Raw genomic sequence first — 20,988 nt, 5'->3', positions numbered from 1 at the left:
AAAAGTGCCTTCTGAAAGAAATAAAATGTATGAAAGAAAATCTACACAAAAGAGGCCCTTTCTTCCCAACTGATGCTTAAAGTACTGAAAATAAAAGCTGACCTATGACGGAATAAGAAAATTACACTTTTAAATATCAAGCCTTACAATCTGTGCAAAAACAGTATGAGACCTACAAAAGCATATATATATTTATATATAGTACATTTAAAGCATATTTACAATTCATATTCACAGACAAATGGAAAAGCCTCCAAACAAGACATCAGGTCTAAGTCTGCAGAACCACTGCTCGGAGTAACGTGACGCTTCAGCTTCGTCCTAAGAGGAAAACCAGGAGGAAGGATTATTGCTAGAAATCTGCACACGTACACTGATGTCTAACACTTCCTCTTAGTGTGAGCGAACACATACATCACTTTTATCATCGTCGACCAATTTAATTGTCTGCACTTGTAGTAACACAATTTGTGCAAGGTAAGCAAAATATCTGCAACATTTGGATTTAAGAATTACCTCTGTAATTATAAAATAACCACCCCATGAATTTGCATAAATACAAGTGGAGTTTGGAAAATCAGTAGTTTGTTTGAAGAGTAATTTTAAAATTACTTAACTGTTTTCTTGTTGTTGTAATAAGAGAATAAAATTTGTGCTTACTGCCGTTCTACTGGCTCCCACTTCAGAACAAGGATCATCAAGGTTACCCATTTCCAACCAACAGAGAGAGGAAAACTTGAAGAACACACACACACACACACACACACACATACTTCTATCTTTGTGAGGGCACTCACTGACATAATGCATTCCCTAGCTCCTTACCCTAACGTTAACCATCAGAACTAAATGCCTAACCCTTTACTCTAAACCTAACCTGAACCCTAAAAGTCTTAACCCTCAAAAAGGTGTTTCAGAAAGTGAGGACCAGCCAAAATGTCCTCACTCTGTAGCAAAAAATACTTTTTTGGTCCTCACTATAGAGCAAGTACAAGAACACACACATGCAGTAAATGTCTGCTGCTATGCATTACGTCTTGGTTAAAGGCCTCTATATTGCCACAGTCCTTTTGATGTTGGCCTTTTCTTAAAGTGCAATCGGCCAACAAGTAATTCAGTCATACTTTAGCCTAGCGGCGTCCTGGAGGTTGAAACAATGTGCTACTGCTTCATGACATTCACTTGAGTGTCACAATCTGATGGCTTGTCGTCTAGAACCGTGTTTACTTTACATCGCAGAGAGATCCTCCAGGAGCAGCAGAGAGAGACGGCGGAAAAAGTCCCAAAAAGATCAGAGGCAACAGAGGAATCCCACATTTTAAATCTGAACACAGTGTCATCGTACATTCGACAAAGGAGAAGGTGTCTTTATGTGTTTATCCAGCTCTGTGAACTGCTCACTGTCCACCTTCATTGTTCGGTCCAGTGAGTGGCGTGTGTTTACTGAGACAGACACACTGCTCATACAGGAATATTGAACTATAGTCTACAAGAGGAATCACAGAACTGTCTGTCTGTATGCGTGTAAGTCACAGTGTTTCAGATTTTCATGAACGCTGTATGTTTTCATGTATGTTTGTGATGTGACTGTGTGTTTTTCTCAGGTTGCCAGATTACAGTCACTGGCTGTGAGTCCAAAGGAAGTTCACTCCCCCGTGTGGTGGGAGTGTAGCACTGCACACAGACACACACCAGTACTGCAGCTGTGTCCTGTCTGCGACGGAGATCACAGTTACACAAATGCCTGTCATGGTGTTCAGCAGTATTTCTAGATGAAAAGGGAGGAAACAAGAAAAAACAGGTGAGGATGCACATAAAGCAGTCCTGGTTCTATGCAAAAATGAACTCTAAAGCTAATCTGAATATGAGCCTCTAGCAGTCTCCATTAGACGACGTGGACATCGTTCAGTTAGTCTTTTTAATGCAACACGACTTATTGTTTTTCCACAGACAGTATACAGTTTTCCATCCATACAACATGCACATTTTAACTGAGTTTCCAGAAATGTCATCGACAGTTATGCAAATATTAGGAGTTGGTTTATCAAGATAAACAGCTGGAGGCGCTAATTCTCCAGTCGGGTGCCATTAAAGCATTGCTGAGGAGGACAAGATAATTAAAAGAACAGGCAAACTTCAGATGTTGGAAAACAATGTAGGAAACATGTAAAATGCTGTTTTTAAGTTTGTCTCCCCTATCACAGTCTCATCAGTCCACACATTTGATGCTTTTTCTGCCATTAGTTTTCATCTCTTCATGGAGAAAAAAACTCTGTGGACAAGTTCCACGGTTTATTCACCACATCTGTCTGTTATCAATACGCCAGCTTTTAGATTTTAGGTTTTCCACTCACTTTTTATGCAGTTTAATTTGTTTTAATGCAAAAATCTGCATTAAAACAGGTGGATGGAAACCTGTTCTGTTTGCTTTCTGAGCTGCAGCAGAGGGATGGTGATACAAAGCAGAAATCTGGTACTGCAGGAGTGTCAGTTTAGCTAAGCTCAAAGTCATTTTGTTCTCATCATCTCATACACTGAAAAAAAAGAAATTACAGTCAAAGAAGAAATTCCAGTAAACAACAACCCTTTCATTGTACACAGTCACACCAGTATTGTTTAAAGATATTCTTTAAAAAAAAACTTGAACCTGTCCTCCTTCAGACTCTTCAACGCTTGGTACATACCTGATCAGGCCCCATAGGCATGCGTCCCATCACCATTGGGTTCATACCCATCTGTGCTCCCATCTGACCCATGTGGCCTCCTCCTCCGCTGGCTGGCATGCCCCCATTCATCATCATGCTGCCATACTGCCCTGGATTGCCCTGCTGCCCAAACTGCTGTTGTCCTGGAGGTCCCTGCTGCCCAAACTGCTGCTGAGGGTACGAACTGGTGATGGAAAGTGACAGGAAGTGTTAAAATGTTTTAAACCTATTCACAAAGAGAGAAACTTCAAGCCAAACTCTTTCAATCTTTCTCCTCCCCTGACAGCTAGTAAATGTGTTTGGTATCATACCTGCTGCGTCCCATGGCTCCTTGTGACCAGCCTTTCATATCTGCACCCTGGTACATGGGACCACCCTGCGGGTGCTGTTGCATCATGGGGTTTTGAGGCCCCAGGCGACTTGGCATCATGGCATTAGGAGGACTGCCACCTGATGGGCCAAACGTGGGGTCTCCTTGCTGTCCCATACCTGTGGAGATAAATCATCCAGCCTCAGCTCACTCCTCTTCCCACAGAAAATTAACACTTCTGATCGATTAAGATAGATGATGACAATGTAGCCATGCTGTGTGTGTATGTGTAGCAATATTTGACGTGATTATAAAAAACAAAGACAAGGGAGATGTACATAAACAGCTGTCTGACTTTATTTTTGACATAAATCATCTTTATGATATTAACCCTGCAGTGACAGGACTCACCACCAGGGAGCAGCAGGATTCCGTTGGGTGCCTGGCTAAGGAAACTCACCATAGTTTCCACTGTAGCCAAACTGCTGGGGGCCTGGCTGGCCCATGTTTGGCCCTCCCATGGGGTTGTCCATGCCTCCGGGAGCTGTGACGCTGCTGCTGCTGCTGTTGCTGCTGCATCAGCATCATCATGCGCTGCCTCCGCATCTGCATGGTGACCATCTCCCTGCTGCGCTGAGCCATCATCTGAGCATTGAGGAAGCCCAGCTGCACAAAATAAACAAAGCAATCAGAGTTTGAGTGTTTACATGTGACAGTTTTTTAAAATATATTATAGAATATATCATGTTAAAATGGGATGAAAAGATAAAGGTTTTTATTTTAAGATCAAATAAATAAAGAACAATGTAAGACTTGAGGAAGTAACTATGTTCCTTTAACTATACCTTTGTCTTTTGACACTCTATAATTAATTGAAGGCAAATAACATGTCCAAAAACCTTTATACAGTTTAAAAATCATACAAGTACAAAGGAATAGAAATGTGTTGCACATGGAAACCTTTAGATTTCTGGGATCTAAAATCTCTCAGGACCTGACATACGACTGCTAAATAGCCAGGCTCTGCAGATGATGCATTTCCTGCACCACAGGATGTGGTGTATGTATGATGATAATATTAGAGGTGTGACATTTAATTTCATATTACAATCGGTGACTGACTCTTAGATAGCCAAGAAGTTTTTGTCATTCACCTGTCCTCCCATGCCAGGCTGCATGCCGGGTCTCATGCCAGGGTTTCCACCTGGGTTCTCCATCTTCATGGCCATGCCCTGCCGTGCCTGATTCATGAACTGAATGAAGACAAAATAAATAAATAAATAAAATAAAGCAAAGGTTACTCTGACACAGTCCCATTTCTATAATGTGTATTTAAAGATAAATTATTCATACACTCAGTTGCCACTTTATTAGGCAGGCCTAGCTAAAATAATTGCAGTTGACAGCAACAATACAGTACAATAAAACAGTCCTGCAATAAATCTTCCTTTCATATAGATGATAATGCTCAATTTTTGTTGAAACTAATTCAGAAAGGTCACGATTCAGCTGTATGATCATTCTGGAAAATTAGGTGGGAGGATGTAGTTTGTGCTGCAGCTGAAACTATATTGCATTACACAGACAGGTGTTTCTGGGACACCCACTCAGTGTATTCATGTAAACTGATGAATCTATGACTCTCCTGTATTCATACCTGCTGTCCCTGCAGCCTCTGTTGCAGCTGGAGCCTCATGGGCTTGTTGGCACTTATCATTCTGGGTCTCATCATGTTGGCACGAGGGTGCCCCATGCCCCCCATTCCACCCATACCAGGGAAACTGCCACCTTGGCCCATTTGTGAGAGCATGGGCCCAAACCCACCCTGCTGGGCCTGACCCTGCATGGGGTTCACTCCATAGCCAGACTGCATCGGCATGGTAGGTGGTCCGGGATAGCCCTGTCCATAGAGAGGCTTCTGGTCAAGCACCATAGATGGGTCCTGTCCTGGAAAAGGCTCCAGCTGCTGCTCTGTACCCTGGGTCTGGAGCAGATAGGACAAGAGGACAAAATGTGAAGCTTGTCAAACTTTCCCATCTAATTGATTAATTTCCTATTGGTTGGCTCTGTTATCGTCTTTTTTCCAAGCAGCACAGACAGATCCCTCTGGGCTCATCTATCTCCCCTCAGTGAAAGAACAGCCTGAACATAGTGAGTCATGACTGAAATATCTAATGCCAAGTTGAACATATGAGTCATGACATGCAGTCTGATCTTTTCTCCTCTACATCACTTCTAGAGGGATGTAGAGAAGCAAAGAGATGTGGTGTTGTTTTGATCATTTTAATATGCTCTTACCTGGCTGACAAGGTCTGGGATTCCCAGAGCTCGGTCTATCTCCTCCAGAGCGATACCATCTGTATTATTCAGCAGAGAGTCTAGCTGGTCCAGGAGTGCCCGCTCATCACTCTGACCTTCGCTGGTGGTGGGAGGCACCAGAAGATCATCCAAGGTGTTGCCAAATTGCCGTCTACCACGCAAACAAAGGTGCTCACCATGAGGTCCAGGATAAACTGCCTCCTCATGAATACAGACAGTAAGAGATGTTGCACTGACCTGTTGCCCTCCATGCCCATCATAGTGTCTGGCCAGGACGGGGACTGGTTGGACTGGCTCTGCTGGCTGAAGGAGCTCATACCCATGCCCATGTCAGCAGAGCTTCCTAAAGCACAAAGACAGCACATATTTAATTCTAATTTACACACATTACTGTCTTCTGTAGCTTCTGACTGTCCGTCTATAAAACCAGTGCCACTCTCATCAGCCTACAATGTTCAGTGCTAGTCACCAGATGTTAGCATGCAAGGTGGACCTGGATGTGAGCATGATGAACCTGCTAAACATCAGTATGTTAGCATTGTCACTATGATAATATTAGCAGTTAGCTCATGTAGGTTTTCCTATATTTTCACACTTTCACCTGCATTTAGACACACATGCTGACAAAGGTGCACTTATGATAATGTCTAAAGCATCATCTGGCATATAGTATGACAGACATACCCATATCCATGAGCTGCTGCTGCAGCATAGACCTGGTGCCTGGCATGCTGTTGGAGCGGTTGACCATGGGTCCTGACATCATGCTTTTGCCACTGTTGTACTCCATGCCTGGTCGCATCATGGGCGGGTGTCCTGCTGAGCCCACAGGGCTGGCACTGGAGTGGGACATGCTCCAGTCACCTGATCCCCCCATGGGGGACCTCTGGGGAACCATTCCCCTATTCATTGGTCCTGGTAATGAATAAACACCAGATGTGCAGTTATCAGTATCATCAAATTGTTAAAGGACAGTAGTGTGGCCCAGTCTCAGTCTTCAATGTTGACCTTTTCCTAAGCCTGTTAAAAATGTATATGATAATACAGTAAGTTACAACAAATTCTAGTATAGTCAAATACCTAAACTAGGTAACGCATACCCTAATAATAGTGAGGGAGTAGGAAGGCAGAGAAAGGGGGAGAGAAAATATGTTGAAAATAAATGTTGGGCCACTCGAACACACACCCATGTTGCCTGGGTAGCTGTCTGGGCTGCAGATCATGTCCTCCTGCTTGACAAGCATGGAACGTCTACCTGCTCCTCCAGGCCCATCAGGGGCTTTGCCATCCATGGACATGGCCCTCTGAAAGGGCCCCCGGGGACCCATTCCTGGACTCCCTGTAAAAGAAAACAATAACTGGTTAACTGCTCTGTTCATGTTTTTCTACAGAGATGTGAGAACAATACCTGTGTTTCATGAAATTAAAGGTGGGTAATATAGGAAAAAATCTTTGAAAATATTGATATCAGCTAATATTTTCCAGTTTTTATATTATCTGATGTGAGTTATTCTTACGAATTCATGAAATAATGAATATATAAAAAACAACAGTAACCAACAACAAAACAATGAAGCTAATTTTGTAGTAATTTCGGTGTGCACTTTTCCACAGACTGCCTTTTAAACAATGCTACTGAACTCTTTCACCTCCTCAGTGTTGCCGTATAAATCACGATTTATTTAGAGAGTGAGGACATACATGCATTTTTTTCATCGCATTAAATAAAATATTTATGTAGAAAACATTTAAGCAGCTTTTACCTTCTAGCATAGCATTTGCATACAAATCTTTGAATTTTCTAAGTAATTAAATTCTAAGTGTTATTCACTGACGACGATTAAGCAGCATTGAATGTTTTCCCCCTGAAGCTGCCACAGGCATGTGGTCACAGTATAGTGTTAGCAACCAATGGCTAACTTTTTATTGTTAAAAGCTCTTTTAAATCTAAGGTTTTCACCACTGTTTTGTCAGAAGCTGTAAAATAAATTACTTCTGCAGTAAAATAAATCTCAGAAAGACGACAGTTTATACAACAGATTGATATTTCATGTAACTTTTGGTCCTTGAACCACTTACCCTGCAAGCTGTCGTCAAGACAACCCTGGGGTTTGTTTCCTGTATCATTAGCTCCTCCACCTCCAGCCTGATCCGAGTAAAAGTCAGAGCTCGAACCCCTCAGATCTCCCAGGATAGACTCTAGGTTGTGCAGCTAAACATTAACATAAACCAAATTAGTCATTACCTTAATAACAATGAAGATACACATTCATCCATGTCATAGGTAGTTAAGTCAGAGGCAAGAACAAACAGCATGTTTAGTTCCCTTTGAATGAACATGTCTGAATATACACTGTATGTCATTAACAATATTTTATTTGCAATATTATATTTATTCAGTTATTAATTAATAAAGAAGCAATCTTACATCGTCAGGTGGTTCTGATTTGATCTTGTTCTCGTGATGTTCAAGTGCAGGGCCTGGCCCAGATCCGGGGCCGTTTCGTGGAGGGCCACCAGCAGCCCCTGTAGGTCCCTTCCCCTCTAGTTCTTCAAGTTTGGGCTTGACATCCACTGGGTCTTTGGAATCATCCTTGTTGAGGAGGTAGTGGAGGAGGGCATGGGTCTTCTCCTTCTTGGGGCTTTGCTGCTCCTGCTTGGGCTCTGTGATCAACCCAGGCCCGGTCCCAACCCCTGATCCTCCTGTCCCAACTTCACCGCCTTCTTGGCTCCCAAGTGACACCTTCCCTGTGGCCTCGGCTGTGATTTTAGCTACTTCATCTGGGGTGTTGCCATTTTGAAGAAGCTTGTGGAGGATCTTGTGCTTTTCTTGCAGCGAGCCAGTGTAGTGGGCTGATGATATCGATGTTGACACTCCCCCTGGTCCAGTCATCTGGCCTGGATTGACAGTGGCTGAAGAAGAGGAGGAGACTCCAGTGGATGAGGGACTAGTCATTCCCCCAGTGGGGTCCTTACTATCACAGCCTGCAGCAGTGCTGCTACTGGTTGGTGGTGGTGGCAGAGGAGGACCGGCGCTACCACCTAGTCCCAGCTCCTCAGTTGGGGAAGTCAGCAACTGCAGCAACTTCTTATGCCCCTTACTATCTGGGATCCTCCGAGAGGGTTCAGAGCTCGCCACTCCCGCCTCATTGCTCCCCTCTCCAGATTCTTTAGTTGCTATAGCTGCCTGGCTGTCTGGTCTGTCCCCAGAACTCTCAGCCTGAGGATGTTGATGATGGTGGTGATGGTGCATCTGGTGGTGATGGTCGCCAGGCCCAGCCCCTAAGCTTCCTGCTGGGCTTTTGGAACCATCTTGTCCTGGTTTGGCTGGCTGACTGGGCTGAGAGGACGAGGAGGAGGAGAGGACACTCGGAGAGCTGTCTGGCTTGTGGGCTGCCGTAGGGGATGTTAGGGTGGAAGGCAGGGAGCTCCCTACTCCTTCACTAATGGCTTGTAGGGCATTAAGGGAGCTACTTGAGAAGGTGGCCGTGCTGCCCCCACCTCCTCCACCACTGGCAATGCCACTCAGAGGAGAATGTAAGCCTGGAACAGAAACACAACTTATAAAATCAAATTAATCCAATCAAAGTTGTCAGTCAATTTATAAATAATACTGGTGCCGCATTTATGGACACTGATCGACTTACCTCCTGGTGAGAACTGGTTGGAGCCCATCTTTGGGCTCCCTCGGTTCCGGGGTGACATCAGGAGTCCCTGCTGTGGGCCACCCATTCTGGGGCTTCCTGCAGGACTGTTCATGCCACTGAGCCCAAACCCGCCGCTGCTCTGAAATGGGGGCTGCTGTGGGTGCTGCTGCATGCCTTGAGCTGGGTGATTCATGGGACCCATCTGACTCATCTGATTCATGTGCCCCACCTGATTCATCGGCCCCATCTGATTCATCTGCATCATGCGGTTGCCCATGCCTCCACCTCCACTTCCTCCTCCACCACTCCCTCCATACATAGAGCTGCCTACCATTGGGCCCATGTGACCCATGTGGCTCTGCTCATTCAGGCCGAAGCCCCTGTTCATGCTGCCCATGCCCATCCCCCCACTGGGGTTCATGTTCATTTGGGCATTTGGGTTGGGACCTCCCATGCCCTGTTGTCTCATAGTGTTTGGCATCATGCTCCCACCCTGACCTGGACGGTAACCATTTAGTTCTCTGTGTGGAAGGAGACAGAAAATGAGCCCAAGGTTTGAAAATTGCTATAACCTTGAAAATACTGTACTTCCCAGATCAACTGCTCTCACACTGTGGCTGCTCAGTATAAATGCAACTAAAGTACCAGTTCGTGTGTGAAGTTTTCTCACTGTTCACAGGCATCAGTGTATAAAAGATACTTTAACTGCTTCTTCAGCTATTTGTGTGGCCTGAATGCCTTGGCTGCTTCACATACTAATGCTTTTTTGTAAATACAGTAAAATGCTGTGAATGGATTGTGTGTATTTCCAGTTTTTCTGACCTCTGCAGTAGGTGAGTGGAAATGAAGCCTTGTGGCTCGTTGCTCATGGGGTGACGGTACAGCTTGCTCTTGGTCTGTGCTGTGACTGGAGTGCCGTCGGACAGAGAGAAACGGTACAGCGGCGTCTCGGCGTGACCCTGCAGAAAGGCTGCACAGATCAAAGACAGATTAACACCACTAAACACTTGATAACAAAGATCATCAATCACTGCCTTTATGTTAAAACTAAGTCTGTGATTACGATGAGGATCAATGCTGGAGCAATCTGGCTTTTTTTTTATTAATGATCAGTATTGATACACTAATGAAAGAGGTGTGTGTTTCAACCAGCACCATCTCTTTGAGATTCAGAGGCTCTTTGTGAAGGAAGGTAAGTAGCAAAAACACATCAAAATCAAATCATTTCAGTGAGAGAATATTTATAGCTCTAACTATTGCACTGTAAGATAAAAGACTGAATAGGCCACAGAGTACACTGTTAATTAAATATGGTGACATCTTTGCCTCCAGTTCTGTCACTGATGACTTAACAGTGCTCAACAAGGTAAATTCACCACATCTGAAGTACGTTAGTTGATTCCAGGCATGTGTGTGTTTGTTTGTAACCCACCCTCATGGTAGTGGCGTTTGTGTGACCATGGCTGCCCATCGCTGTGCTGCAGAAACATCTGAATGCAGCGCCTCAACAAATCCTCCCAGCCAGGCCGCATTGATGCTCGCAAAGAGTTCTGGTCGATCTGGATCAATTTACCTGTCAAGGAGGAGAGAAGGGGGGCAAATGGAAGGTAGGGAACAGGGAGATGCAAGAAGGATGAGTGAAACCTGTTCAAGGATAGAGGATTAACATCATGGCCTTCTGTGTTTTATTACTTAGCATTTAGGGTATGCAGCGCCTCACCTGAGAGCTCATGCCGAGTGTTGAAACTCTCTGTTCTCTCCATCGCAGTCACCCGACGGGCCACACAGATCATACATGATTGAAGGTCTGCAGGTGAGAGGAAAGGAGTGTCAGTAATGTTTTTACTGATCTTCACTGAACCCTGTCTTTGTGAAGTATAGTGTCAAGTGTGTGTAGTGAAGATGAACAGTCCCAGGTCATAGTGCTGCCGATAGTCCTAGAAGTGATAGATAGTCCACATCTGTTTATATTTTTGAGAGACATAACTAAAAAAATGCTACAGAGTGATGGAAAGGGAAGAGAAAAATGTTAACATTATTAAAATTCATAATATATAAATATGCAAATATTTTAAGTTTAGAAGTTTGATGTCTCCTAATGCACTTCATAGTAAAGCCCACCCTCAACACTGGCTCCTTATCAAGAACTAAAAGTGTGTACATTTGTCTGACTATGCCAGTGTACCTTCTCCTTCCTCGATCATGGCTTTGGGCTGGGTAAGAGCAAAACACTGCATGGTCTCATAGCGTGGTCCTCCTGGCCCGTCGTCCATGGGGCCATTGGTGTGGCCAAACTTGACCAGCATCCGGCAAGTGAAGGTGTGACTCTTCTGTCGGGCTGTCTCGCTTCCCCACGACACTCCATTTACTAAAAGTAAACACAAGGAGAGACATCAGGGCGCACACTGACAGAAATTTAGACTTGTCAGTGAAATAGAATAAAAATGAAACTCCTGAGAATGAAAACCTGGAGCTATGACTGTCTGTAATCCAATATCACAAACAGCTCACACCCTATCCTATCTGCAACAACAAACAAAACAAACAAATCATGTTGCAACATGATTTAAACTGAGAAGCAGAAGCCTCGCCTGCTGTTCAGATCCCTGGCTAAATGGACCATGGGATTAAGGTAGGCAAGGTGTCGATTTCCAATATCTTTCCCTCTTAGTCTGCTTTGCAGTGGGCAGAGGCCAGGGACTCTCAGCCATCTATTCTCATTTAGACCCTGATTCTTCATCACAGCACACACACACACACACATTTAGATGGGGTCACCTTCAAAAGGAGAAAGAGGAAGAGGGGGGAAAGGGGAGGCATCCAGCAGAGAGACATCCAACTGCTCTCCAAGGTGTGTGTGAAGTATTATGAGTTCCTTGGGTAGGCCACAATTTTCTTTCTGGTAGGTGCAGGGAGGATACCAGAGAAGACCCAGGAGAGTGAGACATGTCAGAGGGGTAGGAGGCAGTGATTCTGAGGGACTAACTGATGGTGAAAGGTGATTTTAACAAGGCCTTGGGTTTTACATCTCAACAGAGAAAATACAGGGCAGTCACTGGGGCCGACATTTCCCCTCAGACACAATTAGGTGACAGCAAGGCATGACAGAGGGGGTCACAAAACACACACACACACACACACACACACAACAAACATAACTCCGTTTTTTGTGCAGGAGTCTGTGGTTGTTTTGTAACTAAGTGTGTATTGGGTGCTTGTGTGTGTAGCTGGTGTAGTCAGCGGTCATCCCACAGGAATGTACAGAGTGAACGTATTTCATTCATGGGTCCACAACATAATGAAGGGGGGAGAGCAGCAGAGCGAGACACAATGAGGGGTGGGAGAGCAGACAGAAGCAAGCTGAGAAACAGAAAACCACAAATAGTCATCTTCATAGGCAGCCATATTAAGAATGAATGAGGCTGAGTGGAGAAGAGCACAAGGGACGTGGAGGAAAAGTAGATAAAAATGAACATAACAGGAGGGTTCCCTCCTGTTATGTTCATTTCGCAGGTGATGCCTGCTCAGCAGTTATGTTCGTGGGTCAATTTGACCCGCAACATAACAGGAGGGTTAAAAGATAATGACAGTGAATGAATAAAGGAGTGTGCAGGGGTAAAAGGAGGAATAAGTGAGAGAATGTGTCAATGACATGTCGCAGCCGGTGCTGCTTAGGAATATTGCTGCAGAGTTAATCGAGTAGCGGGATCAGTTGAGCACAGATATCCGTAATTAATCAGCTTTATAAATAGTGTACTGTGCACATGCCTGTGGGCTTACACACACACTGCACCTTCATTAAACGCAATCCCATTACTGACATAGAAATGTAAATATACATTATAAGACATACACATGCAAACACAGTGAATTAAGTAGAGGAAAGTGCGGAGGTGCATTATTCAGCAGTAAGTAGTTTCCAGATGGCTGCCATGGGATCTGAATAGAGCTCAGGCCTGTTTTACACTGTCTGGACCACTGAGTGTGACTGACAGCTGCGCTACGCTCTGCCTGCTTAGCACTGAGTGGGTGGGTGCTTCTGTGCACGTGTGCATTTTGTCAGGTGCATGTGTGTGTGTGTGTCTTTCCAAAAAGCTCTCATGCACATGAACAGGCTTCCCAAGAGCTCCTCATTATAATGAGAAGGAGTTAGGAACGAAGGAGCATGAATAAATAACTGAGTGAGTTTACGCTGACGTTCGCACAGAGTTGCTGTAACCTCTCAAAGTTTGTTTTATACCTCGGCCCTGTGGAAGATGTCAAGCAGGGTTTACTTCTGAGCAGATGTGAAGCTTCTCTATTACTGTGTTGATGTGTGTGTGTGATGGTTTCTCACTGTTGGTCTTGGGCAGATTCTTGTGGAACTCCTCCCTGTCATCCTCATGGAGAATGTTGTACACACTGGTGCTGATGAGCTCTTCCTGTTTGTACTGCAGGTACTGCGTCACGTTGTCCGACACAAACACGATGCTGCCCTCCCGATTCACCACAAAGAGGAAGCCGTCCAGAGCCTGAGAGGAGCACAGTGATACAGCCATCACCGACCAGGTGGCCAATCAAAACTTGTAAAAGTACCATTTGATTAAGTGGGGAGGACAGCTGGACTCACCTGCAGCAGGAGTGGCCCCAGGTGGTCCTTGTCAATGACCCCCTGACCTGTTGAGGACACGTCTGACTTCTGAACGTCATCATCATTGGATGAAGCTTTTCCTGTAGTGTAGGAAAACGAGGGCAAAGAGAGCAAAAAAAAAAAAAAATCCATTACAAAAGAAAAAAAATGCCATTTCAAGCGCAGCTGTCAACAAAGAAGAAGAATAAGAAAAAAAACAGTAAAGGAGACATGCAAGGTGAGAACAACCATACCTGAAACTAATGGAAACGGCCAGACATTCACTACTCTAACTGCGCCAGCAGGGGGCAGCGTTTCTCAATCTTCACTTTTTTTGGATTTAAACTTCAGGTGAGAGGGAAACAGAAGGAGGAAGGTTTCTCTGAGGAGCCCATCAGGAGGAATAGAGGACTGGGTGTATGTGGAGCAGGTAGCAGGCGTCCTCATGCTTTATATTCAGTGTCAGACTCTGAGGGACTGTCTGGTAGGCTGGGACTGAGAGAGAGAGGGAGTGCAGGAGAGAGCTAGAGAGGCTCTGGAAGCTGTAATGGTGCAGGGGCAGGAGCTAAGGCACCTGAATTAATGGAAGGGCTGAGTGTGAGAGAGAAAAAGACAGAGAGAGAGAGGAAGGACTGGGGTTGAAACAGAGCGATGTGAACAGAGATGATGCTGGTGTTTAGGTTGTTGTATTAATGCAGGGCTTGGTCTGAGAAAGAGGCGGGGGCTGCTCGGCTACAGGAATCATTCTATCTGATTAGCTCCCAAGGGGCTCGGATACCAACACAAAGGGAAAAAAGCTATTTCTGCCTACAGCCAGGCACTGTGAAGTTAGAGGTAGGTAGAGAAGGACTGAAAGAGAGAGAGAGGATGAGAAAGGAGAACTAGACATACACAGAGTGTGCGAGAGAAAAAGAGAGAGGCTGCACTCCTTCAGTTCGCTCAATATCTTAAGACGCTGGGAGCAAACTTAAAGATGCTGCAGCTCAGTGTGCTGAAATACAGGTGAGACATGAAGGGGAAATGCAGAAGATTAGGAAAATACAAGAGCATCGTTCATTAAATCTAAAGTGTAATGAAAAACAGGAATGACTGATCGAGAAAAGATCAAAAATGAAGACTAGCAGAAAGAGCAAGTGAAAGTCAGAAGAGGTAGAAAGTGGGAGAACAGTCTAAACCCCTGTGTCATTTCTGTCTTCACTTCCTGTAACTATGGCAACCTGTCAGCAGCGAGTCAGGGCCAGCTGTAGCCTCTTCCCCTTCCTGTTGAGGTGACAGACACTAACTGAGCTGAGCACAAACACAAGAACAAAATTCACCACCGATCCTCCCCTTGATCTTCATAAACTCACCTTAAATAGGAAAATTTTAACCTGGCACAGGTCTGCATGGAAGAGTTAAAAAGGTCTCTTCTGTACTAATGGTGCATTTTGCATAGTAAATGTCTCAGCCTGCAGCTTTTTAGAGTGTTTGCTGCAGAAATTACCGTTGCATAATGCAGACAGCGATGACAACAGCAGCTGTAACAGAACTAATAATTTGGCAGTTCAGCGGAATGAACGGGCATGTGATTACCTGCAAACGTCCAATTAAACAGCCCCCGGTGAGGCCAGCACACAGCTGTGCATGCCCATAATACACACACACACACACACACACACACACACACACACACACACACACACACACACACACACACACACACGAATGACAGGTTCACAAAGCATTGCCAATGTTTCCTCCCAAACATAAACAGTTGCGGCTGTGAAATTTGTGAGAGATGAATGACTGATTCGTCCTTGCACCTGGGCTCTGAGGAGGCACGTGTGTGTGTGTGTGTGTGTGTGTGTGTGTGTGTGTGTGTGTGTGTGTGTGTGTGCATGGGTCTGCTAACCCTCAGCTATCTCTCCTCTCTCTCTCCTTCACACCTTACCCAACGTCTCCTACACACACTTCTCAGCAGTCCACCTGCCTTACAGTGCACCTGTCTGGCTCCAGGATTTCAGACGACTGTGTCCACTCACCCTGCTCTTTGATCTGGCGGATCTGGCGCACTGTCTCTTTGAGAATGGCACATTTGTCTGGTTTGACGTTGAAGCTGTCGATGTCACTGAGGTTGGCGGAGATCAACTCCGCCAGCTCCTCTATGTATTTGCTCTCCTGCTCCCGTCTCTTCCTCTCACACCTGCATGGGGCAGAGATTAAAGCTAAGCTAATCATGCTCCACTTTTCTCTGATTGTCAGTGCTGTGTTTATATTGGAAAGCAATGTAGAGTGGCTGCAAAGCAGATAGAAAGTAGTTTGAAAAACCGTGGAAACCGATTGGCTCTTTTGGAACAATGACTTCTAAGAGTTTGCCCACCACAAACACCATTCAGAAACATCATCAGTGGCTTTATTGTGACTGCAGGACTGTACTTTTTAATGCTTAGAGTCATTTGCTGAGAAGTGAAACAAGCTTGCAGTACTGTGCATCTCAAACCTTTTTCAGACATGGAGTATGTAACATGCTTTGTCATGCTGTTGAAGTGATGACTTCCTGCCATTCAGACATAGGTCACTTTTATGTTAAAGTTCACATGAGATAATTGCCAGATATTTGTGAGCCTGGCATAATCTCGTGTGTGCCTATTTGTTAATGTGCCTGCAGTTCAGACTCATGTTGTGTTGAAACTAAAACATAAATGCTGCTACATTCAGTCTAGTAAGAATACTGCTGTGACTGTTACTGACAAGTGACCACAGTGCTCATTCAGTCATGAAGCCGACATGTTCAGATGCCGTCGCGGTAATGGAAAGCAGCGCATATCTGAATGGGGCTTTTAAAGGAATAGTTGAGCCGTTTAAGTAAATGCACATATTTGCTTTCTTGCTGAGAGATATTTGAGAAGACTGATACTAATCTCAAGTCTGTACATGAAATATGAAGCTACAGCCAGGAGATAAATAGCTTAGCTTAGTTTATAGGCTGGAAGTAGAGGGAAACAGTTAGTCTGGGCAGTCGTGCTTTTTGCCAGGGTGCATAAGTATTTCTTGGCTAGGTGCAGTGTCTTGACTAAGTCTTTGCTGGTTGCCTGGCATACTCACGGGGGCAGGACTCTAGGAAGTCACTGCACCTGATGCACCAAGAAACAGTCCAACTTGTCAATTTTCCACTTTGGATTGTGTAAGTCCAACAAACAAAATCTAAAGTTTTAATTCATTTGTGGGCCAGAGGTGATGCTAGAACAGAGCCTGCTAAAGTAACCTAAACTAAACAGCTGCTGGCTGTGTACAGACATGAGAGTGGCATCAATATTCTTATCTATCTCTCAGCATGAAAGCGAATGTATTTGTGTATTTGCTTTTGACCAATTGTACATTATGACTATGCTCTTTTGCATAGTGTGAGCCTGTTTATGTTATTTATAATATTTACTATCCCACTTTATAAACGTGATGAATATATGACTGGGATTGAACTGCTGCTAATGATGAACATTTGTAGTTTGGAGTCAGTGTGTGCATATTTTTTTACTACACTGATCATAATAAGTATCAACAAAAAGAGCCACATGGCCTGGACTACAGAAACCACTGACCCAGTAGCCCACTTTCCTGCATTTCCTCTCTCTTGAGCTGATGAGACACACTCACCCCAGACCAGGCGTGTCGCAAGTGGAGAGCTTGCGTTTACGATTTTCTGAGCTCAGAGGCTCCATGGAGTTCTCCCCCAGTCCACTCATCGTGTACACATATCAGCACCTGAGAGGAAGGAGCACACACACACACACACATACACATACAGGCGTAAATAACACAAGCAGATAATATATAGGTAATTGTGAAGGGAAGAAGATGTGGGACTTCTCCCTCAGTAAAAATAAACAATCCAGAGCCGGTTTGTAAAGTGGACAAAGTGCAAAACAGCACACAGCAGGATGAAATATGCTTACATCATGCAAATCGTATTCTCTAGACAGAGGCTGACAAACATAAACATGTCTCATCTGCCTCCTCCTCCTCTTCCTCTTTGGAGAAAATGAGAGTAAGCATGTGAGGCTGTGTTTGTTTGTGTGTGTGGGCATGTGCATGTACGAGTTCATCAGCTCATATGGTGCATCCACACACACACAGGATTAGCAGCGTCTCTCCTGACAACCCTGTTAGACAGCCGTCTGTCTCCCATAATGCATCACTTTTTGTCTTCAGGAAGTGAGCTGATAATGGTTATGGAGAAGCGAGGCAGATGGGACGAAAGGAGGCAGAGAGGAAGGGGAGGAGGAAAGGAAGGGGATGGAGGGAAGGAGCGGAAGAAATACAGGAGGGAGGGAGAGGGTGCTGTGAAGTGAGCTCTGATTGGTCACTTTCTTTGTAACAGTGACAGAGGCTCACACTGGGGAAAGGTAGGTGGGAGGGAGGGAGGAGAGGAAAGTAAATGAAGGGGAGAGAGAGCACAAATATAGTAGAAGACAGAAAATGCAGAGGAAGAAAAATAGGGGGAATCAGAGCGAAAAGAGGCGGAGGCAGTGGGAGGGAGCGAGTCGAGAGAAAGAGAGATAAAGGCATGTCAAAGAAAGGCAAGAGGGAAAGGGAACAGGTGAGAGGAGGAGGAATTAGAGGAGGAGATGTAACATCCAGACGATCTGGTGTGTGTTTTGAATGCATCTGTGGTGCACAAAGTGGGCTGAAAGCCTCCAGTACCCCTCTTAACCTTCACAGCCAGAGCAGCTTTTTCATTCCATTGATTACATGGTTATCCTCTGACCAGAGCACTGCCTCTGCTGCATAGCAAATCAGGCCAACGGCAGGGGAGAGTCGTCAGCCTGTTATTTAATCATCATGCACCATCATCTCAGGATCGGTCTTGTGGGATCAGGGCAGTCTATGGATTGTGGTCATTTTTTTTTTTCAACAGAAAATGTTCCAATGTTCAGTCATGTGCTCTGCCTCCCACCATGATCATATCTGGCTGAAACAAGCAGTAAACACACAATCTTATTAAGACTGAATCAATATGGGGACTGCTTTCAAGCATGTCTTTAAGACCAGGTGAAACACAAGTGTATTCCCTTGCAACACAACAATGGGGAATAACATGAATCTTCCTCCTAAAGCAAAAGATGTTCTGAAGATGAGTCGATCCTCTCGCTCAATCCCTCCTGCTTTGAGTTTCTTTCAAATTTCTCTTTTAATCCCTCCCTTGAGTCCTTCCCATCTGACTGTCTTTTCTGTCTGACTTACTGTCTTGTTGCCTTTGTCTGCTTGCCTACTTCCGTTTCTCCTTGCCTATCCTCCTGTCTGCCTCCCTGTGTGCCCATCTACCTGCCACCCCCTCACTCGTCTGGTACTCATTGTTAGACAAAACCCCCGTTTGCTGTTGTCTGATGAAATCTACCACAAGGGAACTGAAGAGGAGCAGAGGAGGCAAAAATCAGACAGAGGGGAGGTAGAAAGTCTGAGGTTTCAGAACTCAAAGAGCCAAAGCAATGTGAGTGAAACTCCGTTTCTGGTCCTTCGCAGATCGAGCCCGGTGCCCGCCTACCTATTGAGTCCTCAAAGGGGGAGATGCTCTAATTGTGGCGTGAATGAGGCAGCCTCAGAGAATGGCTGATTAGGAGGCTGCTGAATGCCCCAGGGAAATGGGTCACCTCTAGCCTGGCGCGGGCCGCCCGCTTTCCAGTGTAGGGAGAAAGTCAATTACACGCCACAGACATTGGGGCCTGGTGGCAGAAAGGCAGTGGGGCATTGGTGAGTACAATACAGCAGCAGGGGGCAGCGAGAATGGGACATGTAAAGAAGGAAATGTGAGAGGGTGATGGCACTATTGAGGGCAGCAAGATGGGCATGAAGATGATGATTTAAAGGAGAAAGGGAGACACAGTAGATGTGAGAGCATAAGTGCAGAGCCGAATGCAGTAATGACAGTAAGAAAGTCTTTGTGCACCTGGGCTAATGCGCATGTGGAATTAGAGCTTAAGAAAACTGAAAATTAAAAGTCTGAGGTGCAAACTTTGTATGTCAGGGATGAGACAACAATGATAAAACCAATCGGCAGAAGGAAAACATGAAGAGGAGGAAAATGAATTAATGAGAATAGCAAATATATTGTATTTAGACATAAATAAATACAGTAAGAGGAATTGAGCATTTTATAACAAATGTTTTGGTATACAGCTAGATTTGACCATATACTAGACTCTTCATAAACGCAGCATGGGGAGGCTGCATCCAACATTTGTATAACTTTCTACAACAGACAGTCCTAAACTCTGCCATTATTCTCATATTTAAATAATTACCCTGCTCATCTGTTTAAGTGGGTTTCCATCTAAATGTAGCGAATAGTTTAACTGAACTTTGACAAGCATCAGCAAAAGACAATACGAATCAGTGCATGTTTCCTTCCACTACTGTCATGCAAATATTAGAAGTTGGTTCATCAAGATAAACAGCTGGTGGTGCTAAACCTCCAGTTGAGTGCCATTAAAACCACTGCAGAACAAAAGGACACTTCATAAAACCTCAGTGAAACCTGAATGAAAACAATGTAGGAAACAGACATTTGTGTTTGTTTCATGTGTTCATTTGAGGAAGATATCATGGCTCCACACAGACCGGATGTTTTTGTCACTAGCAGTGCTTTGTCAATCCAGTGGAGCAGAAGTTTCAGTGGACATTTAATGCTTCATGTACAGCATCTGTTTCCATCTCACTGTTTTGTATTTTGTCAACTTTTCCACCTCAACCAAATGTAAACACAAATGTATACATCGAGAAGGTGCATGAACAGGTGGATGGAAACTCACTTTACAATGGCTGGTGTTTCAGCCCACATTTAAATGTGGCTGCTGGAAAACACCTATGAACACTTGCCTTCCAATGTGACTGGACCTCATACAGACTGCTTCCTTCTCCCTCATCATAATGCAGCAACACATAATGAATTTTGATTCTCATGCCCCATTTTTCGACACTTAGAATTACTCAGCTCAGTTTGAAGTATTTGTTGTATGATTATACCATGCTATTTCTTCCATGTCATGGAAAGAGAAGGATAAATTAGAAAGTAGCAGAGCAAGGCGACATTGATGACCTGAGAGCTTGACCTGAGGTTATCAGGAGCAAATCTATTTCCCAAAAGTCAAATGGCTTCTGCATTTTCTTCAGATAAGCTGCACGTTCATGGAAGTCTTTAGAGTAAATCGTATGAAGATGACTCAAAGGCATTAATCAGAAGCAACAGTGGGAAGCTGACAATCAGCAATAGGTGCTTGTGGATTGGCCAGAGACAGAGCAGGAGAAAAAGTTAAGCTCCTGCGGCTGAATTAACTGTCTTGAGTTTTCTATTCTTCTGCTGACAGGTACAGGTGAGTGCAACTATGTAGGTAGGCAGCACTGAACTTTCATACTAAACAGGAT

At 44.6% G+C, this 20,988-nt stretch overlaps 1 protein-coding gene across 1 annotated transcript in view; it reads right to left on the bottom strand.

The window, feature by feature from the left end:
• Positions 1–938: 938 nt before the first annotated feature.
• Positions 939–20,988, bottom strand: part of LOC109966121 (nuclear receptor coactivator 3-like) — a 44,280-nt gene continuing 24,230 nt past the window's right edge. Inside the window, 22 exon segments of the mRNA XM_020610745.1 lie at positions 939–1,768; positions 2,685–2,889; positions 3,017–3,194; positions 3,476–3,567; positions 3,569–3,681; positions 4,170–4,268; positions 4,673–4,999; positions 5,314–5,485; positions 5,572–5,677; positions 6,019–6,249; positions 6,521–6,673; positions 7,414–7,546; positions 7,763–8,877; positions 8,982–9,502; positions 9,804–9,951; positions 10,414–10,554; positions 10,702–10,788; positions 11,167–11,349; positions 13,318–13,492; positions 13,591–13,691; positions 15,612–15,772; positions 17,224–17,331. Of these exon segments, the coding sequence (XP_020466401.1) occupies positions 1,757–1,768; positions 2,685–2,889; positions 3,017–3,194; positions 3,476–3,567; positions 3,569–3,681; positions 4,170–4,268; positions 4,673–4,999; positions 5,314–5,485; positions 5,572–5,677; positions 6,019–6,249; positions 6,521–6,673; positions 7,414–7,546; positions 7,763–8,877; positions 8,982–9,502; positions 9,804–9,951; positions 10,414–10,554; positions 10,702–10,788; positions 11,167–11,349; positions 13,318–13,492; positions 13,591–13,691; positions 15,612–15,772; positions 17,224–17,312 (4,542 nt within the window). The 5' untranslated portion in view covers positions 17,313–17,331 and the 3' untranslated portion in view covers positions 939–1,756.

The sequence above is a fragment of the Monopterus albus genome, unplaced genomic scaffold (genome assembly GCF_001952655.1).
Source record: "Monopterus albus unplaced genomic scaffold, M_albus_1.0 scaffold106.1, whole genome shotgun sequence".
NCBI classification, from domain to species: Eukaryota; Metazoa; Chordata; class Actinopteri; order Synbranchiformes; family Synbranchidae; genus Monopterus; species Monopterus albus.
This window is presented reverse-complemented; position numbering and strand designations above follow the sequence as displayed.